Here is a 25445-nt window from a genome sequence, read left to right as displayed (position 1 = left end):
GGTTGCCTTGGTAGTCAACAGAATGCAACCATTGTAAATTTTTGGTGAGAGAGAAACTTTTATTTTCCTATTTTTTTTGCCAAACAAAATATATACTTTACTTTATCAAAAGTTCCTATTGAGAAAGAACGAGAGTTTGGCATCGCGACACCAAAAAGAACTATACATCATCTCACACGCATAGCATGACTCGATACATACCATGCATTCACCATAAACTTTTGTACAGCAATCAAAGCTTGATATCGAACATCAGAATCAGGATTAGTCATGAGTTCCATAATTTGGGTCTTGGCGCCAATTTCTTGAACAATTCTATACATGAAAACGAACAGTTGTCAGTATCAGCATTGCCATCTTTAGAAACAGGATTTCAATCCAGTTTCAAGATCACCCATTTTCTCTGTCTTACCTCTTTCCATCTGGAGCATACTTGACATACTGTCCAATATCATGTGCAGCAACTGCAAGTATTAATGGGGCAGTTGATGTAGCAATGAGTCGTGACAAGATTCTGAGCAAAACAAGGCGAGATGCAACCAGTGGATGAGATTTCTGACTCTTCAACAACACTTATGATATGGAAAAAGATAAACAGCATTCAAATTCAATACCTCAATAATTCGTAATCTCGTTCATTCAATTTAGCAGCATTCTGCTTCCAAAAGTTTTCCGACATGTGTGGTGGAGACCATTCTAATTTTCCTGATTGCACTTCCGAAGCGTATTCGTCAAATGTGCTATGTGGGTGATTGTAGTGTTATTTGCTGTTGTCAGAAGCAGCTAAGTTGTGTCCAAATGACGCAAACGAAAAACATCACTGGTAAGGCGAAAAAAGTACACCAAGGATGACCACCAACATGACGTCTACATCCTGTAACTCTACCTCAAGCTCTGTAAAGCCTTGCTCAATTCATCTCTCAAATATTCCAAATCTTCTGATATCTCTGTATCAGACCATTTCCTAGCAAGCAGATTCTCACAGGTGTTCAACACCTTGTTTCCAAACATGGCTGCCAAGTTCTCTTGCATAGCTTTACTCAACATGTTCTAAAACGAGAAAATACTGTCAGTTCAAAGGTTGTTCTATGTGGCGGAATCCGCGATCCTGCAAAGTCGCATTGAACGATTCCTCGGTCATCTTATACCTTGAGGGTGGCAACAATGACACGAACCACCTTCTCTTTTATAGCACTCTTGACTACTTCAATCAAGATGGGAATCACATCATGTTTCCTAAAACAATCCAAAAACACGCAAGTATTAGATTCTGATCTGTAAGGAACAAATGTGTTGATTCATACCTTTGAATGTCTTGAGCAATATCGGTAATATAGGTCAATGACCACATGCAATAGATGACCTGATATTGCATTTGAGCATTTGGCGTTCCCTTTCTAAGAATCTCCACCAATCTACGAGGGAAACATAGTGAGTGGCGAAGATGTCGAGTATCCGCCACGGAATTGTCGTCGGGCAGGCCATGCTTCTTTAGCTTTTAAAAGAAGCAACGTGCGCAACATCCAGCGACAGAGTACGTACACATGAACCAGGTTTGGAGTTTGGTAGCAAGGCAAGCGATATTGAGTGAGAGATAGTATAGATTGTAATAATTGGACTGTGATATCGACGACACCAGGATTTGTAGACTGCAACTGAGCAGTCATCCATACGAATAAATCTGAAGGATCGAATGGATATGATGGATCTGCATTCCTGGATGAGCAAAACAAAATAGTCAGAGTGATAAACGACCGCCCTCGAATTCAGACAAACTCCGTACAACTTACAATACAAGGTATGTGATGATTTTAGCAGCTTTTAATTGTACGAATTCGTCGTCTTTGCGTAGTAATTTGATGAATGGGTGGAATGGGAGGGTAGCATCACCCTTTCGTTGAGCGTATGCAAAGAATGCCATGACGTGTTCTTCTTTTTCTAGTATAGGGCGTATGATATGAGTGTCGAGTTCCGATTGCTACAGGTGCCATTGGCATATAGGTACTTCTGCGAATCAGTAACACACGTACCGACTAGGACATCGTCGATAAGGACGAGTAGATTCTGTAGGGTGTCATTCCTCACTAGTTTGCTCAATAGGCCGAATAAAAGGGCAATGTACTTGTCTGGAGCCTGTAAAGAGTGTCTGTTAGAGCAGCTCAAAGAAGGTCCAAATCGTCTGTGGAATAAGACGTGGATCCAGCCCACACCAGTGCACTGTTACATACTTCAGCTAGATAAGTAGAGGGTGATTTTTGGAATTGTCTAATCTGAGCCAATTCCTCTTCAGTGATGAGAGCAGCGCGTTGATAACCCTGTGTATGTGATGGAATGTACAATGAGTAAAATGAAGGCACTGGTAGATAATTAATAGATGTACTAAGCAGATACATTCCTCCCAGGGTATTGTCCTTGCGCGTATCTGAATGGTATTGTCTTCGAGATATCTGATGTGATAAGATGTTAGAGATTGCGACCAAATGTAATCAGAATGTAAGTAAGATGTACCTGTTATGAGAGGCTACGACAGGCGCAGTGATGTCGACATCGGGCTGAGCAGCTGCAGCGGCTCCATTGCTATTACTACTGCTACTCATGTCTGCTTGATTCTAACGGTTTTGGTGAGCAGACTCACTTGGAGAGACGGGGCGGTGAAGAAAGTCGCAAATAAGATAATAATGATTTTTATAATTTTTACACATGAAATAACGCGTAGATCGATAATATACGTGCTCTGATGTCAACGCTGCGTTGTCCACTCCAAACTCTGCAAAAATTCAGGACAGACCGTGTCAACAAGCAGGGAAGGAGAGAACCGTATAGCGTATATACACTACTACACGAGCAGCACAATTATCGATCATGCGTAAGTCCCTGCCGTTCAACTTATTCTAGTTGTAAAGTTTCACTTCCAGCCAACTACACATTAACACCATCCAACATCGTGAACTATACCTTGTAGCTGATGAAGCAGAAGCAGAACAGGATACAAAGCTAGACCCAACCACCCTGGAATGGCATCTGGAACCAAGTTGGGCCACAGAGGGCCAGACATTCTACATTCACACAAACTCTGGGGCATTCGGAATCATACAGGTCGTATACTCTACAATGAGGTATGTTGCATGTGTGATAGTTCCTGATGTGCATCTGAATGAGACTTGAGTGATGCTGCATCTTGTGTGTTGATTCGATTGTGTCTTGATCGATGGATTATTCATACGTGCGTACTGACACGTTGCATCTTATAGTATGAGTCCCTCAGTGCAAGTAAGAGATTCTATAAGCACGCCGCTACATTCCTCTACACCACACTCGTCACTCAATCACGTCACTGATACTCAATCACCATCTAGTTATCAGCTGTATACCATAAAGGAGACGGAACCAGCAAAAGATCGACATTCAGTCACAACGGAACCGACTTTATCATGTCCGAAGACCGTCGCTCAACCACCTGCCAACAAGCGTCAATTAAATTCAACGAAAAAGACCTATCCTATAAAGTAAAATACGACGCCGGCCCAGATCTAGTATTCGACATCTCATTCGTCCCCGTAGACGGAGGCTTCCAAATGGCCGATAGTGGAACTTCATTCTCTTCTGCTGACGATGCCGGTTACGTATCTACACGATTTATACCAAAAGGGACTGTCAAGGGAACAGTCACTATAGATGGTAGCACAGTATCGTGTGATGGAGCGGGACTGATGGTGCATGCAGTACAGATGAATCCACATCATGTAGCAAGATGGAATTTTGGGGATTTACAGGCTGGCGATGATGGACTCATGTTTTATCAATTTGAGCTACCTGATGGACAAGACTTTGAAGTGAATCTAGTCGCCACCGGTGCCATAGTCCGTAAAAATAAGACTATAGGGATCACTCTTGATGGCTCTGTCACTCATGTCCAACGTAAAATGGACGATGCATTTGGGTACAACATCCCCACCAAGGTCACTGTTGCTCTAACTGGAAAGACAACAGATGGTAAAAACGAGGATGTCAAGATTGATATGACGCTATCACCTGGTGAATGTACTGATAAGATTGACTTGTTGAGTGAGCTGCCTTGGATTATAAGAACGTTTGTCCAGACGTTTTTGAGTAAGCCGATAGTATACCAGTGGTTTCAAGATGCCAAGGCCTCCATCACTGTTGGAAAGGATTCGTTTACTCTAGAGGGCAAGATGTTTTATGAGGTTGTACTTATGGCCGAGTTGCCCAAATAGTATGAGTAGTGGGTAGGTAGTCTTGGTATTAGTTAAGTCAGTGTGGGTTGCTAGTATAGTTGAGTGTGAATGGGCGAGGAGAGTGTAGGCGATGAAATCAAAATGGACGGAAGCTAGTAGCATAATGTAGTAAGGTTAACGTAGTGAACATCATCACTTCAAAAATAGCACCTAAAGGTACAGGAGACAGAGAACAAAACATTCAACAACAAATATAAATCCTTATATACCATACACATTTATACGTGTTAAATCACGTGTTTAGACTGCGATTGCATAATTTATGGCGCTTCGAGTGATCTCGAATAGTTGTCGAACGACACAACACATTCAGCTACAGTCAATCATGAAGGGAGCCAAGCATAGCGATGGATTTGGTACTCTGGCCATTCATGCTGGACAAGATCCAGGTACATCTACCGCGTCAAAGAAACTGGACCGAACGCAATTTTAACTAATATGAATCGCATACAATGTGTTAGACCCAACCACTGGAGCAGTCATTCCTCCCATCAGTATGGCAACGACGTTTGCTCAAGCTGCTGCTGGTGTTCACAAGGTGTGTTAGCTGGTCGTGATTGAACACATGAAATTGATGACATTTGAAATCTGGTCTTGAAATTTTTTCCCAATTGCGAATGTGCTGATATTAATTTCATGCTACCAAGGGATTTGAATATTCAAGATCAGGAAATCCTACTCGACGAGCATTTGAAACTGCAGTCGCTGCCTTGGAGAATGGAAAATATGGCAAGTTTTGTTGGTATTAGGGAGCTCGTCGGCTGTTTATTAGTTTGATTTCATGATGGAGAAATAGTGCAATGACCATTTTGCGCTGGTTGTAATTCTTCTATACCAATGGCCAATCTTCCGTAACAGTTGTTTTTGCCTCGGTGTCAAATTCCTCACACATCACACCAACAACAACAGCTCTCGCATTCGCATCTGGATCAGTTACCACGGCTACAGTAGCACATCTGGCTTCTGCTGGCTCGCACGTCGTATCAGTCAACGACGTATATGGTGGAACATATCGATATTTCACCAAAGTTGCTGCCGGTAATGGTGTGGAGTGCTCGTTTGTGGATTTGGAACATGCTGAGAATATTAGGAGTGCGTTTAAGCCTAATACCAAGGTAATAGTTCAATCGACCAGGCCTGTTTTTTGGTTTTTAAAGAAGTTTGGAAGTCGTGGAAGGATGTGTTGTTGTGTCTCTACGGCACCCTCCGAAACCATTCTCTGTCCTTTTTGGTGCGCTGAATGTCAATTATCTCACAATCAGTATTTCTTCACTAATTCTTAGTTGGTATGGATTGAAACTCCTACCAATCCTACATTACGAATTGTCGATATCGCTGCTGTTGCCAAGATTGTACATGAAGTTCCTGGACGTATATTGGTTGTTGATAATACCTTCTTGAGTCCGTTCTTCCAGGTAATTCATATATTTTCGGACTTCTTTTTCTTGGAATCTCTCGGCCAGCTTTTCTCACTCATTTTTAATGTCAAACGTTTACAGAAACCTCTGGAGCTTGGAGCTGATATTGCTGTTCATTCTGTTACCAAAGTAAGATTTCAGAAGAACCTCAAAAGGAGAGAAAACTCAATGAAATGTACAGAAGATGGCATTCGCTTTTTTTGCTGATTGAATTTTTGATTTCGATAGTATCTGAATGGACATTCAGATGTTGTGATGGGTGTTGCTATTACTAGTAATGATGCCATCTATGAACGACTCAAGTTCTTCCAAAATGCTATTGGTGGTGTACCGAGTCCTTTTGACTGTTTCTTGGCTAATCGTGGTATCAAGACCTTACATCTAAGTAAGTGTGAAGACTCGTGTGTTGCTTTTGTTGCTGTGTCTTTTTGTCTCCTGGAAAATCCCTCTCGTGATCACTGATCATCATTTGCACAGGAATGAAACGCCACGAAGAAAACGCCCTCGCAATATCCAAATACCTCGAATCCTCCCCTCGCGTATCTGAAGTCATATATCCAGGCCTTTCTTCACACAAACAACACGCAACAGCCCGAAAACAACAATCTGGATTTGGAGGAATGATTTCCTTCCGTATCAAGAATGCTGATTTGGATGTATCCAATCGGTTCTTGGCTTCGCTACGACTGTTTTGTCTTGCTGAATCGTTAGGTGGTGTTGAATCTCTGGCTGAATTGCCTGCTGTTATGACACATGCTAGTGTGTCGCCTGCTCAACGGGCAGAGTTGGGGATTACGGATTCGTTGATTAGGCATGTATTTGTTGTGTGTTTAGACCAGTTTGGGATGTTTGGTCGTGGCCATGCTGCTTTTTTTCTTACCTTCACCGGATCTGACCTATTCCTTTTGCGAATAGGTTGTCTGTAGGCATTGAAGATGCCAAAGACTTGATTGCGGATATCGCTCAAGCATTAGAGATTGCATCTGGTTCTTCTAAACTCTGAACGGTCAAATCGCACTACAATTACTCTACTTTCACAATATCTATAGAAGGACAATTTTACAAAGAGACTTCATTTTCTACTTCTGAAACACTAGTTCTCGAGTTGGTTTTGCCACGTCACGGATGTAAATTTATCGATGCTATTGCGTTCACTGTTAAGAGATTTGAATAATCAAGAATGTCGAAATGCTACATGGACCAAGCATTCGAAGCTGTTGGTGCTTCCGTGGAGCATGGAAAATAGGGCATGGATTTGCTGGATTATAGAGTCGAGAGCTAGGAAAACATGTGTTTTGGTTGTCGCTCTTGAAGACCAATCAATATGTGGCCAAAGATCTTCCGTTTTTTTTTGGCTTTTGGATCACACGCTCTGCTTAGGTAGCGAAATGTTACAAACGTCGCTGCTGGTAATGTTGTTGAGTTCCCTTTCGTGGATTTGGAACATACAGAAAATGGTAGGAAAGTTTCAAGTGCTAATCCCGCAGTAAGCATCCAACTTCAGTGTTCCATTTTTTGGGTACCCATATTAGCTGGTTTGTGGATACGGACGCAGTGAAAGAAACACCACAACGTCGAGTTTGTTTATTTGTCGTTACTTGGCACTAGCTAGCCTGTAGTGTCGCGTACCAAATTTACTGTTACTGGTTGGGATGGAGTGAAGCGGCTACTAATCCGTCAACAAAAGCCGAACACACTGGATACGTACCTTTGACGTCTCCACATGTTTTCTTCAGTGACAGAGCCCTATTCAAGAATCGTCGTCCTGTTGAGAGAGGCATATATACGTGATATCTGATATCGACTTCGCTCGTGCGTGTGTTGGGTCAAACACGCGTCCCTCGCGGCGGATCGCAGCATTCAGCAGAGCCTTCTTTGCTGTTTCGGTCATTGTTGTACAGCATGATGGCAAAACACGAGACTTTTGAGGAGGGACGAGTCAACACAGCAACGACTGAGTTTGCTATGGTGTCAGTTCAGTTTCGAGATGTCACAAACCCGTGCAATTGGACGTAGAAAGCCAGCCCAGCCTGTTTCCATCATGAGCACTTTGCTGGAAATAACGTTTCATTCTTCCCACGTCTTTGACCATGGATTTGGTGGCCTACGATTTTCGAGAGATGGCGTCAAGGGCGCCAGCGGCTGCAAGTAAGCGTGTGGGATGAAATCTAATAGTATAATGTAAACGGCAGTGGTCACAACCTGGCTGGTTACAGCATTAGGGGGAGCATATTGTTCTGGTTCAACATCTATATCTTAATACCATTTCCTTGTTCAACGAGCTTCAGTACGGCCCTCAGGCTCGATATGGTTGTGTTTGTATCAGTATTCTCAGTGCCCCCAGTGACTTCGGATGACTGTATGGCTCTGTTGATAATCAACCCATTCATCCCTGCAGCCTTAGCACCTTCAAAATCCAGCACGTCATCACCAATATGTATAGCTTCCTGAGCTTCAACGTCAGTCAGTTTGAGGGCTTCTCGGAATATCTCAGTTCTCGGTTTCGCTATTCCAAACACGCCTGATAAGACTACAACGTCAAAATACTGACGAATTCGAAAGGACCTGAGCACCTCCTCTGTGACAGAAATATAAAGATTTGAGTTAAATGAGCCAGTAATGGCAAATTTGTCTTCAAAGTATCACGCTACCTGTCCTGGAATCACTGTTTGAAATCAACCCAATTTTGACTCGACCTGATGATTTCAGCTCCACTAGACACGGGACAACATCCTGATATAGTTTATATGGAGCAGAAGTAGCAAAATGATCGTATAATTCGTTTATAAGGGCCTTCGAAGGTGGTTTGTCTAATCCTCCGGCATTCAATGTTGATGTGATGATTTTCTCCCAAAACTCATAGCCAGATATCGACCTGTAGCCAAAATTAGGGTATTGAGATGACACGGTCTTGTATGATGGTACGAATGCCTGTGCACTATGAGTCGAATATCAGCAAAATATGGTTATATACCAAAACTTGAAATGTTTGCCAATAATTTACTTACGACCGCTCCAGGTCTACATTACAACCATATTTCGAGTTCGCAATGCGTCCGTATACTTTTCCTGGTGGCTCTTTGAGCTTCCAAAGCGTGTTGAATGCGTCAAACGTCACAAATCTAATCTTCGACATGTTTGCGAGAAAGAGAGGATGAACAACTTATGCGGTCGCTCTGCAAAATGACCCGATTACGCGTTATCAACCTCGTATTGACGCTTGAAAGCAGTAACGAGTCACTCCAGTGATGCAAGTCTATGCTGTAATCTACAAAGTCAAAAACCTCACTACGACACTCATTCCTCATCGTCTGAGTATTTAAACTTGAAAGAGGAAGATACCGACGTATCAATGGGTCCGCCTCTGTAAGATCCTCTCTTTTTCTAATGTTAAGAAAGTCTGCGTCAGCAAAAAAAGGCACCTGAGAATCCGAATATATACAATCAGTAAACCTACCTTTGTCTTTTCAGCACGGAAACCTTTTCCACGAGTAACAATCAAATCTTGATGAGCCCTCATTCCATACTCATCAGTCTGTTTTTGTATTGTAAAAGAAAGAGTCTGAGCAAGGTCGTCAAGCTATACTCAATTCTTTCGAACGTTCTTACCTTAGAATGGAATGAGTTATCTTTAAGCGATTCATCAAAGTATGTGACTTCGTCTATCTTGACACGTTGGAAGGGTGTACCTTTATTCGTTTTTGATTTCTTGCCACTGCTACAACACAAAAGAACTTGAGCTTGAGCCCCTACGGAATAACTTACAAGCGTCTAACAGTTCTCACCCATGGTTGGTAACCTCAGGACTAGCCTCAGCATCTTCGGAGTGGGATTTACCATTGGCTGATGGTGCCACCGGATCATCTGAATCGGCAGTAGGAGCAGAAGCAGCAACAGTGCTACTTTCGGCAGCAGTAGTATTCGCCACTTCAGTATCAATGGTCGAGTGCTTTCTCTTTAGCTTTTTCGAGCCCTTGGTAGGTGCTAGCACGTCTGCAGTTCCATTTGGAGTGCCATTTACGTGTTCACTTGAAGCGATTGGTTCAACTATTAAGAGCGAAAAACCACCTCAACACACAGTCGCAACAGAGGTCGATGGACTTCTAGGATGAATGCAACATACCAGTTTCGGGAGCAACTACGGCTTCTTGTATTGTTTCAGCATCTATCGTCCTTCTAAAATCGAGATCAAATGTTGGTTTGAATCTTTGGTTGATGAAAGCCCTGTTGGTAGTTACCTTCTCTTCTTGGACTTGGAATAGATATCAATGAGTGATGCAGCTTTACGGGATTCTGTGATCTCTTCTTCTTCCTAGTTAAAACAAGGAGGATCGATCAGTTTCAAAGAGCGATGAAAGTACGAAAAAAAAAGATCCAGTACATACCAATGCGAACTGTTTGGCAAGTTTTGTGGCTATTTTCGGGGCAATGTCTGTAAGGAAAGCGTGAACGCTGAGAATAAGGTCTCGTGGAGCTTCATTTGCGACTGTCATGTTGGTTCTCTGTTTCTGCGATTGACTGAATTTGGTGAAGACATCAAAGACCTAGCGCTTAAAAAGAGTCTAGAAACTATTCCTAAATTGATTTACGAGACAGCAAACGCATTCCAAGTTCGTGTCACGTTCATCTTCACACGGCGGTACTCTCGAATCTACTATATATTTTAACGGCGACCATGCTACATAAATGGCCTTTCAAGCTCCAAGGCACTATTGGTTTTGAATTCTGGTGGTGCTGATACAGCAGCCTATATGATTATAACAAGCGAATGAGTGATATTGTCAATTGTTTTGAATGCCAACCACAAAATCGTTTTTGCTTTACCATCTGTCTATTCACATTCCCCGTCAGTCGAGAGTCTCGCTCCATCATCTTCCTATCCCAAGCATCCACATTCCATCTCTTGGGCTGTTATGGACAAGACATGTGAGTTTGCGAATTCCATGTTTTCAGTAAATGTTTGATGTCAAAGAATTCAACATTATAAAACTATATACGATAGGGATACCTTTCCATAATTCTCAAACTTTTGATATGCTCGGACGGCCTCTCGCATACCAATACCAAGGGCACCAATACAGGCCAAGCTACGAAACAAGAAATTTGGTTGATTTGCGACGACTTGTTGGCATCTTGAAGATATTGACCTTACTTGAAAAACATTTCAGCGGGTATCGTGAATGGAGCCATGACTGCTGGACTCTCTCTCCTCTCACTTTCCAACGAGATCAAATGTTGCTAGTGTTGAGGACAACTGCAAGGAGGATGATGAACTGGACGGCCTTGAAGAGTGGTAGATTGGATATCGAAATGCTGCTGGATATCAGAATATATCGTACAATTCACTCTGAACTGGTGCCGAATCGGCGCTTGGAACTTTGAAACTCACGCATCGCTGGAAGTCTGGTTTTTGAGGTCATACGAGCCTTATATTTACATTTTGCATTTTTACATACTCCTTTAAGAGCAAGCCCCTCTTCACCTCAACACCTGCAACTACTCTCAAATAATCATCATCTTATCCCTTATCCACACCACCAGTTTGTAACCCACCATAAACTTACCTATGATAATATAACCTACCTAAAACTAAAAGTATTGGTGTGCTATGCCGACATACTTTCCCCTGGAAAGACTTGGGACCATACCTCTTGACAAGACACTCGGGCATTGACCAGTTCTGGGTGCAAGGCATCATAAATTTCCATATGGGCAACGTCTTCTTGAACTCGCGCAGCAGCTATACAATGGATGATTGTGATATAGAATGAAGCAAGTGGAGAATTGGTGGTAGTGGTTGTAACTTACAGTCCTTGACCCCAACACCCATAATTTTCAAGAATTCCCTGGTGAAGGCATACATTTCCGTTGTTTCGAATGCCGCCCTCTCCAGATCGGTCGAGTTGGGAGTATCTGTAGTGTGACTCTTGTTGCACAAAGACAACCAGACGGCCCTGCCCTGATCAAGGAGGCTTTCGCCATCCAACCCGTAAAACAGTTCCCCATTCAACTTGATGCAGTCTCGTACACGTGAATTCGGTTCCTCTACTATAGAAGGATGAGTAATATCAATAAACCGGGTAGAGAAGTCGCGAGGATTCAACAGGTTTGCACCAGTGCCACGCCGTAGATTTGATGTCCAACCAACGGCCTATTCAGAGCCAAGGCAGTAAGTATTCAGTAACATTCACGGTTGAATGGTAACTAAATATCAATATTCGATCGTCAGATTTGGCTTCAAAGTCCGAGTGCCCTCATCACAGAGTAGATCATTTTTTGACGAAAGTCGCTTACGCTTTGATTGTCAAGTAGTAAAGCCCGACTATTCACGCATGGAAAGTACCTTGTTAGTAGCAGTATTTACGTCCAAATAGGCCGCGACCAACAAACTCGGCCTCCTTTATAGGGGACAGCAATGTAAATTTAGTGAATCCAACGCAAGACTGACTCGATTCGATTACACCATCATTCTGGTTTTGTAGTATTTTAATGTCAATACTGACGCGTATGCCACGTCCTGGATTGTCGCATCTAGTTTCATCATTCGATTTGCTCGTTTCATTGACGCGTCACCAGTCTCAACTGATTCAATTGCACAGCTGCAAGTCAGAGGAGTATTAGTTAAAATTATAGTTATTGCCTAGAGAATGAGCTCAATAGGAACAGGAGTAAGTCACCTCTTCTTGCATGCATTCAAGCCAGCAAGTTAATTGACTTCACATTATGTTAGTACGATTTGAGTGCATCGACATACTCTCCAGATGGACGAGTCTTTCAAGTCGAATACGCATTAAAAGCTGTAGATAATAGCGGGTACGTCTATTCGTCCTCTTAGGCGAATCATGTTAAATATTCAAAACATCAACCCATTTGCTCAAATCACATACTAGAACGGCTATTGGATTACGAGTCAAGGATGGTGTAGTTCTTGCTTGTGAGAAACTCATACATTCCAAATTACTCGTGCCTGGTGTCAATCATCGTATTGCTAGTGCTGATACACATATTGGAATTGTATGTAGCAACTTGGGCTGCCTTTTTTGTCTATCCGTTCAGGCACCATATATTCAAATCCAAACCCGGATTTAAATTGTATTCCTCATACTAGGCATGTGCTGGATTATGGGCTGATGGTCGATCAATAGCCAACAGGACACGAGAAGAAGCTGCGAACTATCGTGAAATGTACAAGGAAGCCATTCCTGCAAAAGTGAGCATTCAGCGATCGCCTTTACCATTTTGTTGCAGCTAGACACTCGTTGCATCGACCAAAAATAATACAGCTATATTGTTTTGACAAATATCTTCACATCAACCTAGGCTATCGCAGACCGACTCGCACAATACGTACAAGCATACACTCTCTACTCGAGTGTTCGTCCATATGGTGTCTCGACCATATTGGGAGTCATGGACAAGACTGGTCCACAAATGTATGTCGTTGAGCCATCTGGAGTCTACTATGTAAGTTGTCATAATCAACCCTTTCTAGTATAACATTTTCTTCACCTTGCTTACGCCCGATACTCCGTCACCTCATTATCAGGGATACTATGGAGCTGCAGTTGGAAAGGGCAAACAAGTTGCCAAGACTGAAATTGAAAAGCTTAAACTATCAGAAATGACTGTTCGAGAGGCAGTCAAGGAAGCAGCACGAATGTGAGTTTCATATATCGACATTAACACATGACTTTTTCGCATGCCACTCTGGAAATCACGACTGCATGATATCCGGCATTTGTTTACCTTTGCATAACAGTCTTCCTTCGTTTTATAGCATTCACACAGCTCACGACGATGTCAAGGACAAGGAGTTCGAATTGGAATTGACTTGGGTTTGTGAAGAATCCAAGGGTCGTCATCAGTTTGTACCAAAGGACATTGCTGATGAGGCTGAGAGATCGGCAAAGGTAAGGATGGTTTTTTAAAGTCATTTGTCATTGTTTAGACGGGACTCGGGATACTCAATCTGGCTTTTATTTGCTTAGGCTTCCCTGAGGAACGAAATGGATGAAGACTAGAGAAATTGTAGCAGCAAATATCTTTGTATAGTTCGAAAAACAAGAGATTTAGTGTATACATATTCGACCTTTGCAACTTGGCGATCAGCGAAACTCAATCGCAAAGAAAAGAAGGTGTAATGTTTGACCAACAAGGTGCAAGATTTTGTGCATTTCATTTCAGAGTTCTACCAAGACACAAATAGTATTTCCTACAATGCTAACGTTTATTGTTGCCTTATATGATACATTTCAAAATCCCTTTGGCTTACAAAGATTTTGCTGCTTAAATTCTATTTGGGAGGATTTGCCAGAGTTTTCAAAACCTCTGCAAAATCATTCACCGATGCCGGTTCCTTGCATCGCAACATGAACTGCACCATCTTGGTCTCCTTTGGTGCATGTTCGGCACAAGATCCGACAAATCCACCAGCAGGGATTGCAAACGTGGCATCTTTACCAACTACATTCACAGTCATTCCCGTATACACAGCGCTATTCAATAATACAGCTAGTCCACCTTCAGCCCTCATCAAGAGTCTTCCTTTACTAGTTCTAGTGTCCCTGTTGACCTTCATGTCTCCCAATCCTGCTGTTTTCCATTCCTTTGTGTCTGTAAATACATATAGTCTACCACGATTACTAAACAAGGTTTCTTCCGATTCCTCTCCTGCTCCTGCTTTTACTTCGAGTTGTGGATCTGTTGGGAAGGCATCCTCGCCTCCTATACCACCACCACCTGCACCTTCTTCGTCATCCTCCTCTTTTTTAGGTTGTGCCATTACGTTTGATATTGGTGCTGGAGCAAACATATTGGTACCAAATAATGTGAGTGCTGGGGGTGGAAAAGCTGTTTGCGAAGTCGTGCCACTGAAACCACCAAATGACGGGGTGGTACTACTGCTAGTGCCTGGGATACCAAAGCTGGGAGTTGTACCAGCAATTGGAAAACTAAAGCTACTTGTTGTTGGTGGTGCAGCTACGTTAGAAGTCATTCCACCGCCAAAGTTAAATGTTGTGTTTCCTATAGTATTGTTGTTACTGCTACTAGTCGTACTACCAAAGGCAAATGGTTGTGATGATACTGGTGCCGTGCTTCCTAGTTTACTGCTGCCTGCATTACCAAAGGCAAACGGGAGTGCTTGCGATGTTGGTGGGAAAGAAGTAGCTGGAGGAGCAGCACCGCTACTCCTGCCCAGCTGCTTGAAGAAGTCTGAATCGAAGACTCCCGAGGATGATGGTGGTGTTGCTTTCGGATATAGAGATTCTGGTAGTGTTACTGCTGGGTACAGAGATGGTGCTGCGGGTGTTGATGATGACGAGGCAATAGATGGAGCGAAGGCTGATTTCATAGCTGTTGGAGCATTAGGTATAGTAGTAGGGGGGTTTCTTGTCGTTTGCGAAACGTCCATCATATTACTATCTACAGACTGCTTATTCAGGCCATTCGTCATATCTTTCATAAGTTTATCGTGTTTCTTTACAAGAAATTCACGATGAGCCTGGTACTTTTCGCATATGTCTGACAGGTCCGCAGTTGGCAATACCTTTGAAGCATCCGAGACACTCTTTTTGAAGGCTTCATTGAGAGCGTACAAGTCTGCAACCATGTATTTAATCTCTGTGCTATTAATGACTGGTCGTTCTGCTACTATTGGTGATGAGCCTGGTTGTTGTGATGATGTAGGTGGCACAAATACAAACGGAGGCTTCCATGCTGATCCTGATTTACCCTTGTCTGGCACGGGCGATAAGGGAGACGGAAAGGCTATCGGCGATTTCGGCAATGGTTGGGAAACTGGTGGTTGTTGTTGTGGCTGTGGTGCAAGTAGAGGTGGGAATACTATTGTTTGTGGTTTATCTGATGTCGATGTAGGTGTCCCAAATACAAATGTCGGTGCTGCTGCTGGAGCAGTGGAAGCTGTAGGCAAGAATCCCATCGTAGCGAATGGCTGGTAAAACGAAAAGTGTAAATACAGGGAAAATCGATAATAATGCGAAGTCTTACACTAGGAGCAGATGGTGCAGCGACTCCTGCCATACGCCGAGAGACTGGCTTCTTGATTCTGTAAAATGTTGAAATGTGTAGCATCAGCAATGTGTTGCATTCTTTGAATCCGACAAGGAGATTGAATCAAAAAGCAAAATATTACTGTCGTCGGGCCATTTCTGGAGCGCTGGCAGTCTTCCATGTTCCCTGATGATGAAATTAGCAAGTGTGTTAGCTTCAGTTCAGGCAAGTGTACGATGTCCAACGTACCTGGTCGTCTTCCTCATTGCCATCATCATCGTCTGCATCCTCCTTCCGCCGATGCTCGTCATCTTCATTTCCTCTCTTCATGATTGTTTTCTCGATGTTTTGAATGGTTTTTGTTGCAGCTTGACGTTGACGTGTTTTGACGACTCGAGTCAACGAGCCAGCACGGGAGCCAGTGATGCCCGTGACAATGTCAATTATATTACGCGAGAATTCTGACTCTGGTCGAGGGCTGTTTGCTACTGAACGAATACTTCAAGGTAAATCGTATTGAGTATTCTTCGCTTAGATACTTTTGCGCGTCAAGTTGATGAGAAATCGTGAATGATTTAATTGTGTTTGGAAATCAATATTTTGCCACCTTTCCAATGTGTTTTGAACGTGAATGATGAAGCTTTGGTCAACATCAAACTCAACAGCTCACACCCAACCACATTTTCGTTAGGCAAAACAATCTTCACCGAACAACCATATGCTGCTGTCGTATCTGATGCATATGTGGCATCAACGTGCGCTTTCTGTTTTGCTCCTGACGCTTCGTCAAAATGTGCGGTGCGTATTTGATCTCAGAATTACAACAGATCTCGAGGAGCGTGAAGGCTATACAAATCCATTATCTGAAGTAGGCTTGCTCATCAACGGTATACTGCCATCGAACATGTCAGAGACTAGACTGGGTTGACCACAAGCCCGAATGCGAAACACTGAAACGAGTAGTACCGCACCAACCAGGTACTACAGTGAGGCTTGTTTGCAGGATATTGCAAAAGCGTCATAGATCTCCTGAATCGGTATGCCATTGTTGTACTCGTCTCCCAGCAATGTCACTCTCAGCCAAAGAAACTGACAATCTCTTCTCAGTATGACCTGGCAATCTCACGACTGCAGAATTGTAAGTCTTCCCGTTTATGAACATCATGCGAATATTTATTTATCATACATCGTTTGTCAAAATAGTCAAAGACAGATTCCCTCGAGACACCATTGAACAATTCGCAACAATGTCTATCGTTGTCGCTGAATGTATAACGCATTCCAGGTGCCCAACTCCATCAGAGATGATATCTCTATTTTGTTGTCTGTCCATAAATGCTCATTCTATAACAAATGAGGAGTTGGTCAATGTTGGTGTTGGATTATATCGAAAACACTTAGCAATGATCAATCATTCATGTCGACCGAATGTCTACGCATCGTTTAACGCATCTAATGTGGTGCTTAGAACTGCACGAGTGATTGACAAGGATGAGGAATTGATGTTATGTTATGTCGATATTGAGGATGCTATGGTGGCCCGAAGGGAGGCGTTGAGGAAGCAATACTTGTTTGACTGCTTTTGTGATATTTGTGAAGGAGTATTGAATGGGAAGGTATGCCGTTGGTCTGTTGGATAAGCTGAAGTCTTGAAACGCATGACATGTCCCTATGTTCGTTCGTTTTTGTTGACACTCTACCATTCAGGAGACTGATGCTAGAGAACGAGTACATTGTCCAAGCAAGACTTGTTGGTCATCTCGAACTACATTTGTGGACGTTGGAGGTATGTGAGCAAAAGGACAGATTTGTCGTGTTTTCTTACGCGGTGTTGACGACAATTGCATTAGCACACGTCAAGGATCCTCGATGCCAGAATTGTACAGAGTTTTCATCTTTTTGGCCTGATATGAAAAAGGATATTGCAAGAGGTCAAAGTCTGTATGCTGAGGCTTTCGGTGTTCCTGACGCTAGTAAGGCACTTTGATTCTGCTTGAGAAAATCTTGTCAACAAACTTTCTTTTGCCAATCACAGAAGCTACAGAGCTATTACTCGAAGCTGAAAAGAAATTGTCTCATCACTATGATGGTGCAACGGATGTGATTCGAGTGAGAAGGGCTTTGCAAGACAGAATCATCCACTCAGCAAACCCAGATTGGGATCTAGCAAACCGAGTCTGTCAAGACACTCTGAAATCCATGAGTGAAATACATGGAAGCTGCGGTATTACACCAACCCAGACTATTCAGTTGTTGAAATGCGCAAAGATATCCAGTCTGGTTGGAACTGTTGTCGAGAGTGTTAAATGGTGGCAGAGGGCATTCGAGATGACAGTCATTACTCATGGTGAAGATCATCAGTTGACGGCAGAAGCTAGAACTAGGTTTATTGAAGCTAGAGCAATGTTGACCCAGATATGAATGTACATCGTAGATGCGGCTGATCCAAGCATAAATTAAGTATTCCAAGATAACGTAGAATTGTCGAAGAAAATGTTCAATTTCTGATCAGGCCTTCAAGTGAGAGCGACCGATATGGACATTACGTCAATCATCCCGTCTTCACGTTTTAGTGTTTGTGTGCGACGAGGGACAAGGCACCCAACTCTGTGCTTTCAACTTTTTCAAAGTCAAAGGCCAGAGATGAGTTCCAGGATCTCCATCATAAGAGATCATCTTAATCAACCTACTGGTAAGCATTCCATTTCATCCGGCCATCGCTTCCTTTTATGTTTTCACACTTGCAACTTGCGGAATTGCACTTCACCAACACTCACACTTCCAGTCCAAACTACATAGCTGATTATGGCCATGCATTTCCTAATCTCACAAGTGCTGATGGTGCCAAAATTCAATCTGTATTGGTCGCAAATCGGAGCGAAATTGCTATACGTGTGCTTAGAGCTGCGTCAGAGCTTGGACTGAGGACTATTGCTGTATACAGTGAGGACGACGCAACGGCCCTTCACGTGAAGAAGGCTGATGAAGCCGTTGCTCTGCCGGGACGTGGCGCCAATGTATGTTGAAGCGAAAAGAACGCGTCCTTCGCCTCTTGACCCACGAGCTCACTTTTCGTGTTGTGACAGGCCTACTTGTCTATTCCTGCCATGATCGAAGCTGCCAAGAAGGCGGGGGCTCATGCTATACACCCAGGCTATGGATTCCTCAGTGAAAACGCTGAATTCGCCAGCGCTTGTATTGGTAATGGACTTGTGTTTGTTGGTCCTTCGCCAAACGTGTTGGATCTCTTTGGAGGTAATTATCCTTGTATCTCTTCATATAATGTATCGCTAACGGTTCAGCTTTGTAGACAAGGTCGCTGCAAAGGCACTAGCTAGAAAGTGCAATGTCCCTCTTCTTGCTGGAACCACAGGCCCCACATCGTTAGCCGAGACTGAAGCATTTATGGCTAAACATGGTGCAGTCATGATTAAAGCCATCTCAGGAGGCGGTGGTCGAGGAATGAGAGCCGTCTTCAACAAATCAGAACTCGCAGAAGCCTATACTCGCTGTCGATCAGAAGCCAAAGCCTCATTTGGCCGTGACGAAGTATACGTGGAACAATTGCTCGTTCGACCTCGTCATTGTGAGATACAAATAGTAGGAGACTTGAGCGGGAATGTTGTTCATATGTATGATCGTGAATGCTCGCTACAACGACGTAATCAAAAGATTGTGGAGGTTGCTCCCAGCCCTAGTATACCAGCTAGTCTGAGAGATCAGTTAATCGCTGCTTCTATTGCTATGGCTAAAGCAGCTAAATATAGTAGTTTGGGCACCTTTGAATTCTTGGTGCCAGAAGGATCCACCAATTCTTTCTATTTCATGGAAGCAAATCCACGATTACAAGGTTGGTGGTCTCATAGACAGCTTTAGCTTTTGGTATTCTAACTCAATCCAACCTGTCCTTCTAGTTGAACATACCGTAACGGAAGAAGTTTTGAATGTCGACATCGTACAGACCCAACTCCATATAGCGAGAGGCGCAACACTACCACAACTCAACCTAGCTCAATCTCAAATAGCTCCTCCACGAGGATTTGCCATCCAACTTCGCATAAACACCGAAACTATGAATGAATCCGGAGAAGCTATCCCTACAGGAGGTACACTGGCTGCATTCGAACCTCCATCTGGTCGTGGAGTCCGTATAGATACTTCAGGTTATACCGGTTATACCACGTCTCCCGCTTTTGATTCACTACTTGCCAAAGTCATTGTCTCGTCATCATCACGACAGTATGCCGATACTGTTGCCAAGGCTTATAGAGTGTTACAGGAGTTCCGTATTGAAGGTGTTGAAACCAATTCAGGATTCCTGTGTAATTTGCTGTGTCATCCTGATGTTATTGCCAATAAGGTGTATACTACCTTTGTTGTTGACAAGATCAAGGAAATAACTGGTGGTAGTAAGGCTCATAAGCAGTTTTTCTTCACTCCAAAACTTGCCACAGTTGGTGGATTTGGAGGTACGCCGTCAGGAGATGTAGTGCAAGGTCCAGCTGGATCTATACCAATTCCTGCTCCCATGCAAGGAACCATTGTCAGCATCGACGTGAAAGAAGGCGATTTGGTCAAAAAAGGCCAACAAATCGCTGTCATGGAAGCTCTTAAAATGGAGCATGTAATCGCCTCTCCAAACCCGGGCCGTGTTAAACTGATTGTCGCTAGCAAAGGAACCACCTTGTTTTCTGGACGTCCACTCATGTTTATTGAACCTACGGAAGCTGCTGCAGATGATATTGAAGAAGTAATTAAAGTAGATTTAGATTATATTCGACCAGATCTTCAAGCTCTTATGGAGCGTCAGGCTTTGAACTTGGATGCTGCGAGACCTGATGCCGTCGCACGACGGCGCAAGACTGGTCAACGAACGACTAGAGAAAATATAGAACAATTGGTAGATGCTGGTAGTTGGATTGAATACGGTGGACTGAGTAAGTTTGCAGAACTATGTAACATTTGCTTAACAAAAGGTCTCAACCCAAGGTTTTCATATTAGCTCTTGCTGCTCAACGGGCTAGAAGGAGCTATGAGGAGCTACTCCGTATCTCACCAGCAGACGGAATGTTGGCTGGCGTCGCTTCAAGTAAATATTCGCCCAAGTTTTTAAAAACTGACTTGGTGACTAACGGTCGTATCTTTGTAGTCAATGCCAAACTCTTCGACGAAGACAAGTCGCGAGTTGTCGTGGTAGCATACGATTACACCGTGTTTGCAGGAACTCAAGGCAAACACAATCACAAGAAGAAGGATCGTATTTTCAAACTTGCGATGGACTGGAAACTACCCTTAATTCTCTTTGCTGAAGGTAAGATACAAAGCAGTAATTAAAATTTGACGATGAGTAAGAAAACCTCGTATTAAAACACCAAAACAGGTGGTGGAGGACGGCCCGGAGATTCAGATGGTTGGGGGGTGGCCGGGTTGGACTGTTTGACATTTTGGGACTTTGGGAAACTGTCCGGTCTCGTTCCATTAGTTGGAATCACGTCTGGTCGTTGCTTTGCTGGAAATGCTGCTTTATTGGGCTGCTGTGACGTTATTATTGCCACTGAAGGAAGCAACATAGGTACGTGAAAATATTGTCGGACGCACAAATGTCCTTTCCCAGACTTACATCTGCTTTAATATGTAGGAATGGGTGGACCAGCTATGATAGAAGGCGGAGGATTGGGTGTCTTCACACCAGAAGAAGTCGGACCCACTTCAATACAAGTCCCCAACGGTGTCATCGATGTTCTAGTGAAGGACGAGGTTGAAGCTGTAGAAGTTGCCAAAAAGTATCTCTCGTACTTCCAAGGGTCAGTCAAGGACTGGAAGGCTGTAGATCAACGCATTCTACGATCAATGATTCCAGAAAATCGATTGAGAAGTTATGATATTCGAGCCGTTATCCGCAACATGTGTGACGTAGACTCTGTATTGGAGTTGCGTCCAAACTATGGAATTGGTATTTTGACGTGTCTTGTCAGAATCGAGGTAACAGATGTCTCTGTTTCCTATTTTGAGAATTTGACAAACTCATTAATTTTGAGAATAGGGACGACCAATCGGTCTTATTGCAAATAACAGCAAGCATCTTGGTGGAGCTATTGATGCTGATGCAGCTAACAAGGTTGGTTTTTTCACCTTTTGTTTTAAGCGAAAACTTTGATGTCATTCTATATCAACAGCACTATTCCATTCTGTAATTAGGCTGCCAGATTCATGCAATTGTGCGATGCATATGACATTGCCATTCTCTCACTCTGTGACACTCCTGGATTTATGGTTGGACCCGAAGCTGAAAAGTCAGCACAAGTCCGAATCTTCTGCAGAATGTGTAAGTGGCTAGTGGTCGAACTGCAAGCCGAATATCGAAAAATCAATAACACACACTATTGAACAGTTGTAACTGCTGGCAGCTTGAAGGTGCCAATGTTCACGGTAGTATTGAGAAAAGGTTATGGACTGGGTGCACAAGGTAAATTGTTTTTTGAGAACGTGTTTGAAGCTCAATAGTGCGAATCTCACATACTTACATAGCTATGGCTGGTGGTTCTTTCCATGCGCCGTTCTTCAACGTCTCATGGCAAACAGGAGAGGTAAGCACATAATACGACGTACTAACGAAGTAGCGTTGTGCTCCGTTGTACTACTCTCCTCACGGTCCACATGCACTCATCAATATCCACTACTTTTCTGCAACAGTTTGGCGGTATGGGTCTCGAAGGTGCTGTACGACTAGCCTACAGAAACGAACTTGCGGCTATCAAGGACGAAAACGAACGTCAAGCCACCTTCCAAAAGATGGTTGATGAATCGTACTTGAAGGGAAAAGCGATCAACATGGCTGCCTACTTGGAAATCGATAATGTCATTGATCCTTCCGAGACTCGTATGTGGGTTGTTCGAGGCATGAAATCGGTTCCAAAGAGACCTCCAGCGGAAGGCAAGAGAAGGCCAATGGTTGATACGTGGTAAATTGTAAGTTTGAAAGGTCAATGAATAATAAAAGATTATAATACAAAAGATTCTCCACAGAATCCCTTTTTAAGTTTGAGAGTTTCAGCGTAAGGAAAACACAGAATAATGATACGAGGAGAAAATTGTTTCAAAGTTTCAATCCAAAAAGTTTCATCGACCGCGTATGAGAAACTTGCGTCCTTGTGCTTTGTCAGAATATTGAATTACTACAACACCAAATTGCAAACCTAAGTGACAGAATGGATAAAGCTACATGCTTGCCATGCCTAGTTGTGGTATCTGGCAAGTCTGAATGTCCATTGCTCCGCGATTGAGTTGAATCGTGTTCTCTAAAACTACTTTTCACGTAGGGCCAGACCCACAGCTCTTGAAGAAGAACAAACGGCCATTCTACTTTACCAGATAAGTATAAGAAATCATTCCACAGTCTTTGATCGTACTTATTTCTAGCTTTCTAGCACGAATGGGACGACATCATTTTCATCATCGGGGTTTGTTTTGGAGCTAGCGAATGGCGATTCCCTAGTATTGACACCCGCTGCTACCATATCCCCATGGCTAGACGTCAGAAAAGTCAGTTTTCCTTCATCAACCAGCTTTGATTTTGTATCTGTAATGCTATATCACCCTTTCTAGACTGATGCAATTCCACAAAAGCTCACTTATCTGTCGACTGTTGAGGTCTTTGTACACGGTGCGACCCTTTCTCGCTACTTCTGCATCAAAAAATGCTGAAACTGCAACCCTAGACGATCAAGACGAAGGAATCCCTGCTGAATTCATCGGTATCGCTCCCGTACCTGGGGTTTCAGAAGCTATACGCAAGATCACGCATACAGATCCTTGGAATTGGCAATTTGGATTCTCTTCTGATGCGTCATTGGCAGATCTACGCTCGTCGCCTGGAATGTTTAACATGAAGAATGGTGAGAATGGCTTTGGTGGACAATCGTTGCATTCTTGTAATGTTCGTTTTGTACCCAATAGTGGATATTGCTGGAATAGCTGTACTGAGGATTGCAGGAAGATTAAGTCGTGATGTTAGTGCACGGAGGTCGTCGATAGATCACTCCTCGGTGCTTGTGAGTATCAAGCAGCTAATTCAAAGTTTTTTTTTTTGCACTAATCGTTCGCATTGATTTACTCATAATGTTTTCAGATGGGCCAAGACGTTGAAGTAATTGGCTCCCCTTTTGGAGTTCAATCACCCAAAGTGTTTCTAAACAGCATCAGTCATGGAATTGTGTCAAATCTAGTCTATGATGGTTCAAATATAGGTCTGATAATGACTGATACCCGAATACTGCCTGGCGTGGAAGGAGGTGTCATGTTGAGGAGGAAGAATCACTGTCTTATTGGGGTACGATAATTTTCTTTTGTTCACAATAGTGTTTTCCCAATATTTCTTTCACAAGGCGAGTTGACTCAAAAGGCTTTTATTTTAGATGATTCTGCCACCACTCAAACGAAAAGATGATACTACAAACGATTTGAATTTCGGTATACCGATCTCGAGCATTCTGGCTGCTATTGCTCCCATGCTGAATGTGATGAGGGACAAGATTCCAATACAAGAAGCACCGCAATGGGAGACCATGGATTATTATATTGATAAAGCTATACAGTCAGTAGTATTAATACGGATTGGGTTTACTTGGGCTACAGGAGTTGTTGTGTCGACTGCAGGACGTACGCCAAATGTGTTTCTTGGCACATTGTCAAACTGACTCACTTTACTCCAAATAGATATTGTTACTAACTCACATGTCGTGAAGCCCTTTATGAATGGAGGCAAAATGACTGCAGATATCAAAGTGAGAGTGAATTGGTCTGGACCTCATCCATCGTGGATTTCTGGAGTAAAGTGTATTTTTGCCTCTTCAATGGATTGGGACATTGCTCTGCTTCAGATCACTGGCAAATCAAATGAATTTCTGATACAAACACTGCCATATATCGAACTACCGCAATCAGATGCCATGTATGTGTAAAGAAATTGATATTGGATTAAGCTCACAGTGTTGAAATTGCTATCTTAGACCATTACCAGATTCTGAAACCATACCGGTATATGCTATCGGATTTGGTCAATTCGATCCAGCTACTGGTAAGCTTTAATAAGGTGTGATGCGATTTTTTTCGCTGACATGTTTTTCTATCAAGGACTATTACCGACCGTCACTTACGGCCTACAAGGACGACTAATACGAGGCCTGAAGCCACCACATAATGTCTTTAGACGGCAAAGTTCGACAACCGTACACAACGGTTCAAGGTACAAGCAGCTTTACAACCCCTTCACTACATTTGTTAACCATCCTGTCTGTAGTGGTGGACTGATGCTCGGACCACCGAATTCAAATGGAAAACCGACTTTTATGGGCCTTATTGTGTCAAACTTGCAGCTTGAATCGAAAAGCAGCAAGTTCACGTCGATCACATTTTCAATACCTGCTACAGCGTTTATACGGATACGTCAATACATTGACACTGGTGATTACAGCTTACTAGAGCCTCTAGAGATTGAAGGAAAAGAAGTTGAAGAGCTATACTCGGTCAACTACAAGAAACCACTAGACAAGAAGCCGCAATCTAGTAAACTGTTGGAGTTGCTGGATAAAGAAAAGGCGTCTAAACTGTAATAAAAATAAAATCTAGTTTCAAATCACTTTGAAACCCGTTGAAACAGGCTTCAAGTTGTGTGTGGCATTTGCGTGTGTGTTTCATCAATCACAGAACTTGTGCCAAATTCAGTTTCAGGGCGAAGTTCACGTTGCGGGCAGACTGAGGA

General features: G+C 43.0%; 9 protein-coding genes across 9 annotated transcripts; 5 read left to right on the top strand and 4 right to left on the bottom strand.

Annotated features, from left to right (window-relative positions):
• Positions 1-105: 105 nt before the first annotated feature.
• SmJEL517_g03842 (uncharacterized protein) lies at positions 106-2597 on the bottom strand (the record flags this gene model as incomplete). Its single annotated transcript, XM_031169770.1, has 13 exons — positions 106-115; positions 202-315; positions 413-514; positions 615-740; positions 887-1050; positions 1149-1236; positions 1305-1415; positions 1543-1716; positions 1791-1938; positions 2031-2133; positions 2229-2315; positions 2381-2447; positions 2509-2597. 13 exons carry the CDS (start codon positions 2595-2597, stop codon positions 106-108), a joined length of 1383 nt encoding a protein of 460 aa, XP_031024288.1.
• A 265-nt stretch (positions 2598-2862) lies between these two features.
• Positions 2863-4235, top strand: SmJEL517_g03841 (uncharacterized protein; the record flags this gene model as incomplete). Its single annotated transcript, XM_031169769.1, has 4 exons — positions 2863-2866; positions 2963-3116; positions 3252-3270; positions 3357-4235. The coding sequence occupies 4 exons, from the start codon at positions 2863-2865 to the stop codon at positions 4233-4235; spliced, it is 1056 nt and encodes a 351-aa protein (XP_031024305.1).
• Positions 4236-4581: 346 nt separating this feature from the next.
• Positions 4582-6677, top strand: SmJEL517_g03840 (uncharacterized protein; the record flags this gene model as incomplete). Its single annotated transcript, XM_031169768.1, has 9 exons — positions 4582-4645; positions 4718-4794; positions 4904-4994; positions 5166-5371; positions 5540-5671; positions 5756-5803; positions 5903-6059; positions 6152-6476; positions 6590-6677. The coding sequence occupies 9 exons, from the start codon at positions 4582-4584 to the stop codon at positions 6675-6677; spliced, it is 1188 nt and encodes a 395-aa protein (XP_031024290.1).
• A 1246-nt stretch (positions 6678-7923) lies between these two features.
• Positions 7924-8810, bottom strand: SmJEL517_g03839 (uncharacterized protein; the record flags this gene model as incomplete). Its single annotated transcript, XM_031169767.1, has 3 exons — positions 7924-8252; positions 8326-8612; positions 8683-8810. The coding sequence occupies 3 exons, from the start codon at positions 8808-8810 to the stop codon at positions 7924-7926; spliced, it is 744 nt and encodes a 247-aa protein (XP_031024201.1).
• Positions 8811-8971: 161 nt separating this feature from the next.
• On the bottom strand, positions 8972-10167 carry SmJEL517_g03838 (uncharacterized protein; the record flags this gene model as incomplete). Its single annotated transcript, XM_031169766.1, has 7 exons — positions 8972-9058; positions 9132-9209; positions 9284-9392; positions 9460-9721; positions 9798-9850; positions 9913-9986; positions 10060-10167. The coding sequence occupies 7 exons, from the start codon at positions 10165-10167 to the stop codon at positions 8972-8974; spliced, it is 771 nt and encodes a 256-aa protein (XP_031024202.1).
• Positions 10168-10352: 185 nt separating this feature from the next.
• Positions 10353-10864, bottom strand: SmJEL517_g03837 (uncharacterized protein; the record flags this gene model as incomplete). Its single annotated transcript, XM_031169765.1, has 4 exons — positions 10353-10421; positions 10499-10582; positions 10683-10761; positions 10827-10864. 4 exons carry the CDS (start codon positions 10862-10864, stop codon positions 10353-10355), a joined length of 270 nt encoding a protein of 89 aa, XP_031024203.1.
• Positions 10865-12321: 1457 nt separating this feature from the next.
• On the top strand, positions 12322-13695 carry SmJEL517_g03836 (uncharacterized protein; the record flags this gene model as incomplete). The annotated part of the gene is made up of 8 exons (XM_031169764.1): positions 12322-12342; positions 12405-12487; positions 12565-12688; positions 12783-12884; positions 12995-13138; positions 13221-13333; positions 13452-13584; positions 13663-13695. 8 exons carry the CDS (start codon positions 12322-12324, stop codon positions 13693-13695), a joined length of 753 nt encoding a protein of 250 aa, XP_031024204.1.
• A 2414-nt stretch (positions 13696-16109) lies between these two features.
• On the top strand, positions 16110-18106 carry SmJEL517_g03835 (uncharacterized protein; the record flags this gene model as incomplete). The annotated part of the gene is made up of 8 exons (XM_031169763.1): positions 16110-16191; positions 16377-16483; positions 16558-16722; positions 16793-16823; positions 16889-17301; positions 17393-17471; positions 17536-17658; positions 17721-18106. 8 exons carry the CDS (start codon positions 16110-16112, stop codon positions 18104-18106), a joined length of 1386 nt encoding a protein of 461 aa, XP_031024205.1.
• Positions 18107-18328: 222 nt separating this feature from the next.
• SmJEL517_g03834 (acetyl-CoA carboxylase) lies at positions 18329-25296 on the top strand (the record flags this gene model as incomplete). The annotated part of the gene is made up of 24 exons (XM_031169762.1): positions 18329-18377; positions 18485-18702; positions 18772-18940; positions 18996-19535; positions 19600-20622; positions 20688-20774; positions 20835-20996; positions 21066-21257; positions 21324-21667; positions 21729-21803; positions 21884-22010; positions 22077-22151; positions 22214-22272; positions 22379-22647; positions 23113-23227; positions 23291-23348; positions 23404-23580; positions 23642-23736; positions 23814-24014; positions 24100-24343; positions 24401-24635; positions 24694-24761; positions 24818-24929; positions 24984-25296. 24 exons carry the CDS (start codon positions 18329-18331, stop codon positions 25294-25296), a joined length of 5007 nt encoding a protein of 1668 aa, XP_031024206.1.
• Positions 25297-25445: the final 149 nt, after the last annotated feature.

The sequence above is a fragment of the Synchytrium microbalum genome (assembly GCF_006535985.1).
Source record: "Synchytrium microbalum strain JEL517 chromosome Unknown SmJEL517_scf0022, whole genome shotgun sequence".
Taxonomy (NCBI): Eukaryota; Fungi; Chytridiomycota; class Chytridiomycetes; order Synchytriales; family Synchytriaceae; genus Synchytrium; species Synchytrium microbalum.
This window is presented reverse-complemented; position numbering and strand designations above follow the sequence as displayed.